The sequence below is a fragment of the Bombus fervidus genome, chromosome 3, assembly GCF_041682495.2.
Source record: "Bombus fervidus isolate BK054 chromosome 3, iyBomFerv1, whole genome shotgun sequence".
NCBI lineage: Eukaryota > Metazoa > Arthropoda > Insecta > Hymenoptera > Apidae > Bombus > Bombus fervidus.
Window position 1 is genome coordinate 13,291,295 of NC_091519.1, and position 13,345 is coordinate 13,304,639.

At 30.7% G+C, this 13,345-nt stretch overlaps 5 protein-coding genes and 1 non-coding gene across 8 annotated transcripts; 2 read left to right on the plus strand and 4 right to left on the minus strand.

Moving 5' to 3' along the window:
* The first annotated feature begins 7 nt into the window (after positions 1-7).
* On the plus strand, positions 8-1,624 carry LOC139986001 (18S rRNA (guanine-N(7))-methyltransferase). The gene is made up of 6 exons (XM_072000969.1): positions 8-152; positions 217-378; positions 444-481; positions 566-744; positions 827-1,253; positions 1,346-1,624. Exons 2-6 carry the CDS (start codon positions 340-342, stop codon positions 1,488-1,490), a joined length of 828 nt encoding a protein of 275 aa, XP_071857070.1. The 5' UTR covers positions 8-152; positions 217-339; the 3' UTR covers positions 1,491-1,624.
* A 104-nt stretch (positions 1,625-1,728) lies between these two features.
* Positions 1,729-3,095, minus strand: Mrpl46 (mitochondrial ribosomal protein L46). Its single transcript, XM_072000970.1, has 4 exons — positions 2,885-3,095; positions 2,416-2,760; positions 2,195-2,337; positions 1,729-2,112 (listed from the first exon to the last, which is right to left on the minus strand). Exons 1-4 carry the CDS (start codon positions 2,943-2,945, stop codon positions 1,840-1,842), a joined length of 822 nt encoding a protein of 273 aa, XP_071857071.1. The 5' UTR covers positions 2,946-3,095; the 3' UTR covers positions 1,729-1,839.
* A 141-nt stretch (positions 3,096-3,236) lies between these two features.
* Positions 3,237-5,362, plus strand: Vta1 (vesicle trafficking 1). Of its 2 annotated transcripts, none has more exons than XM_072000967.1 (5): positions 3,237-3,518; positions 3,817-4,025; positions 4,119-4,553; positions 4,755-4,922; positions 5,112-5,362. In XM_072000967.1, the coding sequence occupies exons 2-5, from the start codon at positions 3,917-3,919 to the stop codon at positions 5,261-5,263; spliced, it is 864 nt and encodes a 287-aa protein (XP_071857068.1). In that variant the 5' UTR covers positions 3,237-3,518; positions 3,817-3,916; the 3' UTR covers positions 5,264-5,362. The 2 variants fall into 2 exon arrangements, with proteins under 2 accessions (XP_071857068.1, XP_071857069.1); XM_072000968.1 differs by having other exon boundaries at positions 3,836-4,025.
* LOC139986058 (U6 spliceosomal RNA) lies at positions 4,950-5,060 on the minus strand. Its single transcript, XR_011799559.1, has one exon. It is a non-coding gene; the product is annotated as a U6 spliceosomal RNA (small nuclear RNA).
* An 848-nt stretch (positions 5,363-6,210) lies between the features above and the next one.
* On the minus strand, positions 6,211-9,180 carry LOC139986007 (novel acetylcholine receptor chaperone). 2 transcript variants are annotated; one of them, XM_072000975.1, is made up of 4 exons: positions 8,923-9,180; positions 7,222-7,360; positions 6,948-7,054; positions 6,211-6,860 (listed from the first exon to the last, which is right to left on the minus strand). In XM_072000975.1, the coding sequence occupies exons 1-4, from the start codon at positions 9,001-9,003 to the stop codon at positions 6,747-6,749; spliced, it is 441 nt and encodes a 146-aa protein (XP_071857076.1). In that variant the 5' UTR covers positions 9,004-9,180; the 3' UTR covers positions 6,211-6,746. The 2 variants fall into 2 exon arrangements, with proteins under 2 accessions (XP_071857076.1, XP_071857075.1); XM_072000974.1 differs by lacking the exon at positions 8,923-9,180 and adding an exon at positions 8,472-8,735.
* Positions 9,181-9,430: 250 nt separating this feature from the next.
* Positions 9,431-13,237, minus strand: Flash (FLICE-associated huge protein). The gene is made up of 3 exons (XM_072000953.1): positions 13,102-13,237; positions 12,784-12,977; positions 9,431-12,715 (listed from the first exon to the last, which is right to left on the minus strand). Exons 1-3 carry the CDS (start codon positions 13,162-13,164, stop codon positions 9,877-9,879), a joined length of 3,096 nt encoding a protein of 1,031 aa, XP_071857054.1. The 5' UTR covers positions 13,165-13,237; the 3' UTR covers positions 9,431-9,876.
* Between the last annotated feature and the right edge of the window lie 108 nt (positions 13,238-13,345).

Below are 13,345 nucleotides of genomic sequence, written 5' to 3' on the forward strand. Positions count from 1 at the left end.
TAGATATATTTATGAGTTACTTGTATTTTACATACATTAGTAGCAAATTTAAAGTTAGGTACGAAATGAAATAAATTATATGGAAATTTGTTTTTATTATATTATAATGTTATATATCGTAGTTTAAAAAGAAATCTATTGCCGAGGTTACTGTAAGTGTTGTAAAAATAAAACTTAAATTTAAATAAAATAATTTTGTTAATATTAACCAATTAGATCACTCAAAGACGTACTATATACACATGCACATGGAGATACAGTAATATGATGTGACACATGGTTTGAAGTAATAATAACAATAATTTAAAATAGTGAAAAGTAATTAAATAAGAATATAAAATGTCGAGACGTCCAGAACATCTAGCACCACCTGAACTGGTAAGAATAAACATTTAAATTGATTGTGACAGTGATGTTTTTATCTGTCTTCTTTTTTATTGCAGTTCTACAATGAGTTAGAAGCTCAAAAATATACACAAAAGTAAGATCTCTAATAACAGTATATTTTTTAATTATTATAGTTTTTGATGTTAGGCAAATATATTTGAAAACTTGTTCTCCATAGTTCTCGAATGATAGATATACAGAATCAAATGTGTAAACGGGCCATAGAACTTCTTCTTCTACCAGAAGATAAGACTCTTTTACTCTTAGATATTGGATGTGGTTCTGGTTTAAGTGGCAGTGTAATCGAGGAAAATGAACATTTATGGATAGGAATCGATATATCTTCAGCAATGCTTGGCAAGTATATCGGAAATTGTATACTTTCAATAAGATAATATTTTGTTTAATTTTAACTATTTTCATTACATGTATCCGACAGGTGTAGCATTAGAAAGAGAAGTAGATGGAGATTTAATTTTAGGAGATATGGGCCAAGGAATGCCATTTAAAGCAGGATGTTTTGATGGAGCAATTAGTATTTCTGCATTACAATGGTTATGTAATGCAGATAAAAATTCACATGATCCAGCAAAACGATTATATAAATTTTTTTCTACCTTGTTTTCATGTTTGTCGAGATCAGCTAGAGCTGTGTTTCAATTTTACCCTGAAAATAGCGAACAGATTGAATTAATTACAACACAAGCAACAAAAGCAGGCTTTTATGGAGGCGTGATTGTAGATTTTCCAAACAGTACTAAAGCAAAAAAGTACTTTTTAGTTTTAATGACAGGTGGACCTTCTGTTCTTCCACAAGCTTTAGGTGTGAATGAACTTAACTCAAATGTCTCTTACATATCTAAAAGGTTAAGTTCCGCATTACTTTGATTTATGTTAAATTATTGCCCAGTTTATAATTTTATTATAGTCATCTAATTTCATCTCTTTGTTTTTTCAGGGAACGGATGAAGAAAACCAAAGGTAAATATTTGAAGAATAGTAAAGAGTGGATTATTGAAAAGAAAGAAAGACGTCGAAGACAAGGAAGGAAAGTTCCAGAAGATTCAAAATATACTGGAAGGAGAAGATGCGGGAGATTTTGACAAACATTAGTCTGGTCCTCATTCATTTCTGAATTTCTAGTTTGAGAGAATAAATATTTATTTATTAAACAGGAACAGGCATATTTAAGTTTGTACTTCAAAACGGAATTGTTCGTAATAAAAGGAAAGAACTTAACCTCTTTCAGATCTTTTGTCTTCTTCATTTTCAACATTTATACATTAGAAAAAAAATATTATAAGAGAATAATAGTATAAATATATAGATATTGTAAAAGAATTAAAGTTTACCATTTGAATATTTATTGCATAAAGACAAACAAATATGTAGTTAACACTCCTTGTTCTACATATGTATTTAAAAATTGTCTACCTTATATTGTACAGTAATTTAATCAGGTAATAAGAATTTAGCTATACTTTTGTGAACATCAGGGTGTAAAGTTTTTTTAAGTTCTTCTCTATCTAACCAACAGTGCTTTACATTGGGAGAAATATCTCCACTTATATATTTTGCTAAAAAGTAGAAAATTTTTGCTCCATTTTGGCCTTTCTCTTGTATATTTCTAGGATACATATATTGATAAAATCCAATTGGCGCATTGCCATAAAATTGTACTTTAATGTCATTTCCGCACAATTCTTGAACACTTCTATATGCAGTCTGAAGTGATAGAAACAAATATTTTGTTAGTAATTACATGAAAAAGATTGTAAAACAAAAATAAAAGTCATATAGTTCTTACTTGTATCATAGTTTCTCTATGTCTTCTTATACTTTGTGGGGGAATCCAAAAATTAGAATTGCCAACATTTTGTTCTACTAATAACATTAAATTTTTATCTAGCTTGCGTTTCAGTGATACAACTGCATTATCTTCTTCAACTTCTATAATTACAGAAGTTGAATATAGAAAGTATTACATTTAAACCATTTGGAAAAATAAAATCATATATAGATACATACCACTTATTTTTGAAGCAAATTTAAAGTTTTTAAGTTCTTCTTCCCAAGAATCTTCAATGTCTTGTATTGTTTCCTTAGAAATAATATCTGTTGTTTCAGCAGATGTCTGTGTTCTCTGACTTTTGTCCTTTTCTTTTCGTATTTCAAAGTCTGATATCATACTGTTTTCATATTCTTTCTGTTGTAGCATGTTTTGGTATCTTGCTTCTATATCTAGCATGGGTTTTGTAATTACTGGATGACGTTCTAAGCAAACAGCACTTAATAAATCCCATTTTCCTACAACGTCTATGTCCTCTTGCTCTGATAATGTTCGAGATATAACCTTAGATATTGATGAAATACCTATGTCAAAGGTTTTCTTCAAAGGATGGCTTAATAAGATTGTACAACAATAAAATATATTCGATCAATTTATAAAAACCATTTTAAACAATAAATACAGCTAACAAATTAAAATACAGCTTACCTGATGTTAAAAAAGGTAAATCATTTGATGTGCGTAATGTTAAAATTCTTCTAAACATCATTATTCCATACTTTGAGAAAAGAAAAGTTAAAAGTATATATTTTAATTGAAAAATAAAGATAAATAAATAACAAATAGTAGTAGAAACCTTCACAAAACTATATATATGCAGTAATGTTGCATTACCGGCAACTACAAGTTTTAAATTATAAAGTAATTGATACAGTGATCACAATACCAGCTGATACTATAGCTATTATAGCTTATGTCGCATTCTCATGATTTTCCTAATTTCACTAACAATCCGATATTATTCAAAAGACTTTCTTTAAAAAAAACAACACAGTACAAAAGCATAGAAATTAGAGATATGCATAAACAAATCCCTACTTACAAAAGTGAAAGTTTGACATTTGTTTTAATATAGTGATAAAAATAAATCAAACAACATATATACATCAAGTGCATTCTTTCATGTTATTGTCATAACTTCTTCTTCCAAGTATTGACTTGAACACTGTTTTATGGACACTATTACGCGATATGATATCAATCAATTTTACAATGTAACGTATGAAAAGAATTGATAAATATTACTGCATTTTACAATAAACTATTACCACAGAATCAAGAAGTAAGTTGTCCAGATTTACTTGAAACAAAAAATCCGCTTATTATCATTCTATTATTGTTATTATTCTTATTTTAATGACTCCTGATTCTTTATATAAACGACTATGAACGAATATCAGGCTTAAAAAATATAGTATTTTACCTAATATAATATTAATTATAATATATTATATTATTAATATATATATTATGATTAATATTATAATGATAATATGAGCACTAGCTGATTTATTTACATGATTGACAATAACATAAATATTCTTTTCTCTTTTCACATGGAATTGATGTTGATATATAAGTTGAATACATGTCTTGAAGAACGAATACAATCCATATCGTAAGGATTTTGAAATAAAAGACAAAAAATAAAAGCATAATTTGCATAAAATAAAGATCATCATGATTGGACCAGATTTACCAGAAATACCACTATCTTTGAAAAATATACAGCAGTATCTAAAGATAGCATCACAGCATGACCAACGAGATCCTGTTGTTGGTTATTGGTGTATGTATTTAGTTTCAATTTAAATTGCATATAAAGAATAATTGTTACAAGTAAAAATCACTTTAAAAGTGGAATTATGAATTTTTGTCACAGGTCGGGTGTATGCCTTCCAAACAGGATTCAAGTTGTCAACTAAAACTGCAAAAGAAACAAATTTTTTAATGGAATTAATGGATTGGTTAGAAAAAACTAAAAAGAAATTACACGATAATGAAGCTATTACAAATGATGTAGCTGCCCAGGCTCATTTAGAAAATTGGGCATTGAAGCTGTTTCTTTATGCAGATAAAAATGACAGAGCTGCTAATTTTGAAAAGAATGTAGTAAAAAGCTTTTTTACAGCTGGATTACTTTATGATGTATTAACCGTGTTTGGAGAGCTAACTGAAGAAGCTATACAAAATAGGAAATATGCCAAATGGAAGGCTGCATATATTCACAACTGCTTGAAGAATGGTGAAACACCAATTCCAGGACCTATGCAAGAGGGTAATGAGAATGATGATTTGAATAAAAATATGGAAGAAGGTAAAGAAAACTATAACTAATAGTATGTACATATGCACTTTATATTCAGAAAAGATATGTACATATACAGATACATACGCATATGTATGTTTGCATATAATTATGTAATATGTTTACTTCTTTGTGTAACAACAAAGGTTTATATTTTAATACAACAATAAAATTCTATCATTTTGCTCTATTTCATCTTTTTCATTACAGATTCACTAATAACAGAGGCAAAAGAAGATGATACATTAAACGCAGACGAATTAGTCGGTACCCGTAATACTAACCCGCCTGACGCAGTACATGATACAACAATTAAAGACAGTATCGACAAATGGTCTTCTGGCAATAAAGATTGCAAAACTCTTATGGAAACAGAAGGTATATTGAAAGAAAGTAATTCAATTAAATTGTATGGAACGCTTCACGACTTCGCATGTCATCCTTGCACAGGAGCCATGCTAATCTTCTTTGTATCATTCCAATTTTGATACATATATGTACTGCTGAATCAAGTACCAATATTATGTTATTACGTATTCGCGTTTGTTAACTGTACATATTTAACAGGTGGAGTTGAATTGTCAGTGGAGCAAATTGGCAAAGCACAAAAATTTATTAAATGGGCTGGAAGTGCTTTAAATTACGACGATGTGCCTACAACTGTATTGAATCTTCGAAAAGCTTTACATCTCTTAACCACTGGTCAAGAACTTGAATGATCAAAACTAAGCTTGAAAATGTTGATGAAATGGATTATTTCATCTAATCTGATAAATGATAAATTTTATTGCTTCTAAACAATAAAATAGATACGAATATTTATGATTTAATTAATGCAAAAGTAAAAATGATAAGTTATTTATTTGAATTGTTCACATTATTACAGCCACATCGAATTAAACATATTTTTGAAATATAAATTTGTTTTGTAGAGGCGTATAAAATCGATATTATTATTTAAACTTGTATTATTGTAATGATTAATATTGTAGTTTCGAATATACATATATGTATATATATATATATATCGTCAAATTTTAATATCACAAAACAAATTATTATACATTAGTGAATCTATAAAGAAGATTTTCACATAAAAAAAGATAATTAAAAGTTCAGAATGGATCTTGGTAAAATGAGAATTACAATGGAAATGAATTTCGTTTCTATTGTAGTCGAATGTGTAAACTGACTTAGTTCTGTGTGTGTCTGTGCAAGTGCGCGCACGCGCGCGCGCGTGTGGGTAAATGTGTGAGTGCGCCAGATTCATAAATCGTTTCTGTACCATTTCACGTAATTAATACTTTAATACTTTGTAATAAAAGTATTATCGTACATACACGTGAGTGTGCTTTACCACGTGTTTCTTCGCTATTTTAATTTTCATATTACCTTATAGGTATCTTTATTTAGTTCAATTATCTCTGTCGATTGCAAAATTAATATTTGAAAAAATAAATACATTTTTTTTTCTTATAAAACAAAGAGATATCGGCAAACCATCTTTAATTAAATAAAAAATTATACATCTTACGATAGTGGTTTAGTTTTAATCGCGGATAATAGGAAATGCGTTCGTATTGCTTAAACTGTTTGTACGAGTAATTTTTAATTTGTACATTTTTAGTCGCTCTTGTGAAAATACGTATTGTTTTCTTAAAAACAAAAAAAAAAAAAGTAGAAGTATGGATGCGAAGAAAGCACGCATGTGCATTACACTGCAATGATATTCTTTTAGTTATCGTCTAGGGGCATTTACATATTAATACGATATCAAGGAGAACACATTGATTCAATTGGCAGTTAATACCTTGTGCTTGAGCTAGTATTTCATGATTCTTTGCCGTTGATTAAATTCTTATAATGTTGACTAATAATGATAGAAATTCATAGTTCTCGAGGTACTCGAGATTTAGAACACTTTAAACAAATTCGAGTGCTGTCAGCACGAAAAAGTAGTTCGTGATGAAACGTAATAGGATTGAAGCATAACTTTGAAAGAGAGCATTTGATATGAGACGTAAGAAACCATACACACAAAATCAATATTTTGCGGAGCATAAGGAATTAAAGATCGAACGAAATACTTCTTTGCTGCGTGTATGGAAAATTATTTCATCGTGATTATTACGTGGTACGTAGGCGATAACTGACATGATAACCAAAGTCTTAATCGTGCGAATACGTATAAGAATCTCGAATTCAATCTTGTTTTTTAGTTTTATCATCTACACCATTCGCCGTTACCGGTTGCGTATCTTCTCGTCTAAGTTGCCAATCTATTACTAGTCGGCCTGTTAGCATGAAAAAAAATACCTAAAAAGCAAATAATAGTTATATTTTTATAAGTGTCTGTTCTGTTTAATATATCGATTTATTTTACAAATTTTATTTTAATCTTACCAGCGCTGGTGCAATCCTTTCAAACTTGTCATTCACCATGTAGTGAGAGTACACAGCCATTAACATCAATAACAGTAATATCGCGTTCGATGCATTTTTTATTTTGTCTGAAAGAAATCGAGAAGAAAAGAAAGCAGATAATACATAGTTGAGGTAATGTTTCCAAGAGGAAAAGTTGCCCTAATGCTAGCATATGCAGCTAATTCATATATTTTAAACGAAAGCGAAGCGAAATATTATTTTAATTAGATTAAAAAAAAAAATGTTCTCTTACGACTTGGAACTATAGCCATTGCGAGTCCGCAAATAATTTCGAGCGATCCGACAACTCTTCTGTACCATTTACTTGGTACTTTAAAGTCCAGTGTACCGGACAGTGGAAATACCTTTGCGTATTTCACATATTCTTTTCTCTGTGAACATGATAAAACAATCGATTAATTAATTCATGTAACAGACACAGAAATGGTAGTGGAGGAACGAGTCGGGTTGAGAAAAGAACGAAACGTTCTTATGAAGAAAATTGTCACAATTTCAACCTGGTAAACATATGCTGGCACTTGAAGCAATATTTTTGGCGCGTCACCAAGCGGTTGGTTGATAGTTTACTATAACTTTGGACATTGGGTAACAACGAGGGACGAAAATAATCTTCTAACGAGATTCATCGAAGTGAGCGAATTAAATGCAATTTTCATCACATTTCAAAAAAATTTCGGATACTCGAACTTTCACAATATTAGTTTATTTTATTTCTTTTTCAGGAATATAGAAACGAAGGAAACTCAAATAACGATATGAAATAAACACTTATTAATAACGGGCATTTGACTACATTTTTAAATAAAATCTAAAGCTGTCCCTCTTGTTTCGTTTCCGAATTTGTACACAAAAACTATTATAGATTCGTTCTTTTTCTTAATTTTCTTTGCTTATTTTTCATTGTATTTTCTGTCACGTATTTTTGTTGGAATTTTAAAAAATTGTGTAAGAAATAGGAAATCAACAAAAATGGGAAAAATAAACAAATATCTATATAAGGAAACATAAAACGTGAAAAAAAGAGGAAAAATAAGAAATATTCGTAGATGTATAAAAACGCGTGTATTTTTTATTTGATACAAAAATTGCAGAAATTAAACAGTCTCTTGTTATATATTTTGGATATCTAAATAGAGAGCGAAATATCAATTGTCATTAGAAAATAAAGAAGGAGTAAACGTTAAAAAGAACAGAGGGTATAGAAGGAATGATTGATAAAGTTGACAGGCTGTCATAACAACGCATAGTTAACACGCGGTGCGTCTAACAGACGAAGGCTAGACACACCAGAGGGGAAAAGGTGAAAATAAGAATGTTTTACGTGATACAACGATCACTGAGAATAAAAATAACAAAAAATGATATTTCAAAGACAAATGGAAAACAAAAATGAATGTTAGACGAGGGTGAAAACCCCGATTGAATGTCAATTGAACATGAGAGTAGGGTGAATTGTTACATAATTATAGAGCAACTGCTCACCAAATCCTTGTGAAGATCCTTACTAATATGAGAAGTCAGCTTCATAGTACCGACGAAAACGAAGAATATCCCAAGAAGAACTGAGAGAGACTTTAGGACGATCGAGCCCATAATTCGACAGCTGAACACCGTTAGCGACACGAACGTGTTAGACGTACGGAGGAATCGATTCGGAATCTAGACTGGACGAATGACTCGTAGCCGCGAATTCGTTACGCGCGACTCGTGCAATCTCGGTAAACTGTCTTTTTCTGTTTTTTCTTCTATTTTTCCTTTTTTTCCTTTTTATTCTTTTTTTTTTTGCCTTTCTCCTATTTTTCTTTCAACTATACATATCTACAGAGTTTATAAATATATTCGTTCAATGAGAGTGTTTCAAACAATTATTCGAATCGTACTTAGTACTAATTAGATACTATGTATGTACACGATATAGTAGCAATGTTCATACTTGTTCTTTTCTTTCTCTTTCGGTTTGATTTGGCCTATTCCGACTGCGACAGCGCATAACGTGTGCGATACTAGGACGCATTGCGTCGTGTCGCGTCGTGTCTCGCCGTGTCGTATCGCGACCTACTGCGTCGCCGTTACCCTCTTTCTTACAATGTAATTGGTGGTGGTCTTTCTAGAGACACGTCGTATAATCGTCATAGGCTATTGTAATTTTAACTAGTACCTCTCGTGCCTTTATAATATACAATCTCTGTTGTCTCTTTACAGATCCCAATTACAGTTTGAGTAGGGTGCAACGACACGAATTATAATAACGAAACGTATTCTTTTGACAAAATAGATAAAATATCGTATGATTTACTGACGAAAGAAACCAGTGTTGCATATATTTTCTCTCGCTAGTCTTCGCTAATTTCGCTAGTGTGACAATCTATCACTCTGAATCTTTCTTGCAAATGCATCAATTCGTATTATCGAATTTGCAAATTACATTGAAAAATCAAAGATAAAAGGCAATTTGATTGAAATTTATTTTAATTAACACTGTTCGACGAAAAATCCTATGTTTTACATTAGAATGTACATCGATACATCGTAAAAATATAAAACACCCATTTAGAAGCGAAAATTGTTATTTCATGTACATTATATTTTTTATGCATTATTTACAAAAGTTTATATAACATCCTCTCTGATAATAATGACGCTACTTTTATGTATTGATTAATTTTTTGCGAATGTAAACATTTCGAGTAATCGCATTGTGTATTTCTATCTTGGAAGAATCACGTTCCTCAATATATGAATGTACTATTCAACTCATTATTAATATTATCATCATAATAGTAAGAATATTAAATAAGTAATAATGATCAATGATCATTAACATTATCATTATTACTTTTGAATATTACTGCCGTTATTATTATTTATTTGTAGCTTTAATGATTGATCAACTCGTGTTTGCCATATCATGGTCATTTGTTTTTACAATGTTTGTAATGGATAAATCGACACTATGATTATGTTTGTTATTTATGAGAACTGTCATATTTGCATTACTGTTTGCTAAACAAACAGGCTTCTTGCGACGCGCGAACACAACAATCTTCCCTTGAACATTCATCGACGAAATTTTCGTGCTTCTGTCATCGTTTGTACCTTTTATTGATTTTTTAAATTCCTTTAATTCTATCTCTTTTGTTTTTCCTGCATATTTATCACATTTTCCTTCTCGCGTTATTCCCGTTATAATATTTATATTTTCACACTCGTCTTTCATTATCTTCGTCACATCTTTGGAACTATTTTGATTAATCTTGCCTTCATCACGATTGTTGGAATTATCGTAATTATTCCTAATATCATCATTGGTAAGATCAGCGGTACTCATACTAGTATCATTATTTTGTTGCTTGAATTCCGTCCCTTTAGACGTTTCGGAAATAACAGAGTTTTTTATTAGAGTGTTCTCCAACGATTTATCCTGAGCATTTGACTGATCCGATGTTTGTTCCATTTTGTCGTTTGACAAACAATTATTTTTCGTTAATTCAGAGGAATTTAATTCAATGCTGTCATTTTTTTGTGGTATGACACAATCTTCTTTTGCATCATTCAAAGACGTCATTTGCTCTGCAGTATAGTCATGCTTGGCGACATTGTTTTCGTTTGACGTGACGGTGTCGATAACCTTTTTATCCGTTTGATGATTTTCACTGAACGAAATAATTTTTTTTGGTGAAGCACTTAGAGCTTCTGTTGTTTGTTCTTCCTTTTTCATTGATTTTAATTGCGAGTCGTTGAAAATGTGAATGGTATTCGACGCTCCTGATATGTTGCCCAGCACTTTATCGCACGTGGGTGCATAATCGCGAATAAATTTTTCAATGTTTTCCACGTTTTCTACGCTTTCGATAATCTCTTTATTTTTGTAACTTTTGTTGTCTGGAATACATGTGATGTTGGTATCTGAGATTGGAATTGTTTGTAGAGTATCAGAAGGTGTTTTTAATTTCTCCACCGTTTCATTTCTCACACTATTGTATATCGAATTCATTATCGACGTATTATTTACCGTAGAAGGAAGATCTTCCGGTATTTTTTTACCGATAACTTGCCGATCTTTCAATCCTTCGTATTTATCGTCCGCATCTTTAAGCGAACTATTATTTGAACTATTTGAAATTTCACCATCTTCCAAATCTATGAATGAATTTTTTAATTCTTCTTTGGCATATTTTTGTAATTCATCGTCAATTTCCAACTCATTTGCTGTTTGTGTAATTCCAACATCTTTTCTATTCATTTCTCTTGAAACTTGGGAATGTTTTGGATGCTCGATCAAATTTTCTGCATTGACCTTACGATATGAACATTTGCTATGTTCATCGTGTTTATCTTCATCGTATCGTTTAATTGATTTATCAGCATTCTTTAGCCGTATTTTTCGTGACTCGTGTTCGTTGTAATAATTTTGAGTTTTTTTTATATCATCCAATTTTTGACCTGCTGAAATTCGATCAAGAGTAGAATGCTTCGTTCCGCGGACATTGCTGGAATCTTTCTTAGAGATTTTGGACTTCTCTGTCGCACCGGTGCTTCGAAAATTATAACGTTTCTCAAATTTTTCATCGTGAATGGTTTGCTTGCTATATTGATTTCGTCCGTATTTGTCTTCCCGGTTTGACTTTGTATACGGTGTTGATCTCACACGTGATCGATGATCATCCATGCGATGATATTCTCTTTGTTTATCTCTACGACTACGATGTTCATTATGATTGGATCGATAATTGTCTCTCTCCAAAATCTCAGTACAACGATAACTTATTTCTTTCTTATCTAAAATAGATGTTGCACTTTGGGCAGGTTTGTTGCGTCGTTTCGAGAAATGTTCATTAATATCTCTTCTGTCACATAATAGGTTCCTCTTATTTTTCGTATCTTTTTTCTCGTCTTCTCTATTTGCATCGTCAACGAAGTATCCGTGTTTTTTCAGTTCTGTGTTCGAATTGCGAGTGTATTCTAAACTTTTTATGTTGAGTTCTTTTTCTTTAGAATGAGTGGAAGATTCAGAGTTGGTTGGATACAGAAGGAGCATGGATTTCTCCTTGGATTCAGAGATGTTATCTATTTCTTTTTTCGTTGTTTCAAAGCAATGTTCTACTTCAGAAGATTTTATTCGTTTCACATGAATGTGCCTGCTTGTTTCTTCACTTGCTCTCTTCCCTTTATAAGTTGTACTATTGGTAAATATTGGTTTTCGCTGAAATACAGAACTCATCTCGTTTTTATTGTTTGATTGAAGATCTTTTATTGTACTTCTTGAGTCTGTTAAAGGACTTTTTATATGTTCACCTCCTTTATATTGTGCAATTGTAGAAGACTGAATTTCTTTTATATTACAATAGTTAATGTCGCTTAAAAAACCATTTTCTTTGTCACTTTCAACTACATATCCTTTATTGTTTTTATTATCATTATCACTGCTACTTAACTTATTTGATTGTTTATCTTTCTTTTCTAAATTCTGTTCATCTGTCATCCTTTTAAGCAGTCGTTCACCAAAGACAGTGATCGGAACTAAGGTAGACTTATTTTGTTGATCCTTGCTTTGACTATACAAACTGTCTGCTACCAACATTTCAGTACCATTTTCATCGGCAGGAAAACAAATATCAGTTGATTTGTGATATATATTTACAACAGTTTCACAAACATTAGATTTATGATTGACATAGTCATTTGTTTTGGAATACATGTTTCTTCTGAATGTTACATCATCTAATCTGTAATAATTATATCACGTAGAATATATTTTTAAAATGTTAGGAAATTATCAGTTAAATCTACTTACTTTTTTCTTAACTCATCTATCATCTTATCCTTCCGTGCAATTTCTGCTTTTGCAGTTTTCAATAATGAAAACAAATTACTTTCCAAATTTTTATTAACCTTTTGAAAATTCTCTAATTTTGTTGTGAGTTCTGCAATCTGTTTTTTCAAATTTACTTGTTCCTCCACAATATTTTCTCCGTTATTTGACACAAACTGAAATAGTATAATATATAAAATTTGTTGTTTATATTCACTGTACTTTATACGATATAAGAATAATAACGTATAACTTAACCTAGCCATAAAGTGCAACCAGGTTATATTTTGTAATACCTACGTTCTGATGGAACTCTGTTCCAAAATCTGGCAAATCTTCATAAATATCAATATCATCCTCCATGCTTTTTACTGATTTTTATAATAAAAATTTTGATTGAAAACATATATTCTATAATTGATATAATTTCTCCATTTTTATCAGTCACGTCATGAGGTGGATCTTACATATATATGTATTTAGTGTGATGTCTACTGAAGGACACGTATCTCATCTGTATCTTCTTATATTTCTTGATCATTAT

Excerpts from the sequence above, each read along its gene's own strand:
- LOC139986001 (XM_072000969.1), top strand. The coding sequence starts at position 340 with ATGTCGAGACGTCCAGAACATCTAGCACCACCTGAACTG. Across the intron at positions 379-443 it reads ATCTAGCACCACCTGAACTG|TTCTACAATGAGTTAGAAGC; the intron begins GTAAGAATAAAC and ends TTTTTATTGCAG. Across the intron at positions 745-826 it reads TATATCTTCAGCAATGCTTG|GTGTAGCATTAGAAAGAGAA; the intron begins GCAAGTATATCG and ends TGTATCCGACAG.
- Mrpl46 (XM_072000970.1), bottom strand. The coding sequence starts at position 2,945 with ATGATGTTTAGAAGAATTTTAACATTACGCACATCAAATGATTTACCT. Across the intron at positions 2,338-2,415 it reads ATTTGCTTCAAAAATAAGTG|AAGTTGAAGAAGATAATGCA; the intron begins GTATGTATCTAT and ends CTGTAATTATAG. Across the intron at positions 2,113-2,194 it reads ATAGAGAAACTATGATACAA|ACTGCATATAGAAGTGTTCA; the intron begins GTAAGAACTATA and ends CTATCACTTCAG.
- Vta1 (XM_072000967.1), top strand. The coding sequence starts at position 3,917 with ATGATTGGACCAGATTTACCAGAAATACCACTATCTTTGAAAAATATA. Across the intron at positions 4,026-4,118 it reads TCCTGTTGTTGGTTATTGGT|GTCGGGTGTATGCCTTCCAA; the intron begins GTATGTATTTAG and ends TTTTTGTCACAG. Across the intron at positions 4,923-5,111 it reads AACTCTTATGGAAACAGAAG|GTGGAGTTGAATTGTCAGTG; the intron begins GTATATTGAAAG and ends CATATTTAACAG.
- LOC139986007 (XM_072000974.1), bottom strand. The coding sequence starts at position 8,582 with ATGGGCTCGATCGTCCTAAAGTCTCTCTCAGTTCTTCTTGGGATATTC. Across the intron at positions 7,361-8,471 it reads AGGATCTTCACAAGGATTTG|AGAAAAGAATATGTGAAATA; the intron begins GTGAGCAGTTGC and ends TCATGTTCACAG. Across the intron at positions 6,861-6,947 it reads AAAGGATTGCACCAGCGCTG|GTATTTTTTTTCATGCTAAC; the intron begins GTAAGATTAAAA and ends TTTGCTTTTTAG.
- Flash (XM_072000953.1), bottom strand. The coding sequence starts at position 13,164 with ATGGAGGATGATATTGATATTTATGAAGATTTGCCAGATTTTGGAACA. Across the intron at positions 12,978-13,101 it reads GAACAGAGTTCCATCAGAAC|TTTGTGTCAAATAACGGAGA; the intron begins GTAGGTATTACA and ends ATACTATTTCAG. Across the intron at positions 12,716-12,783 it reads ATAGATGAGTTAAGAAAAAA|ATTAGATGATGTAACATTCA; the intron begins GTAAGTAGATTT and ends TAATTATTACAG.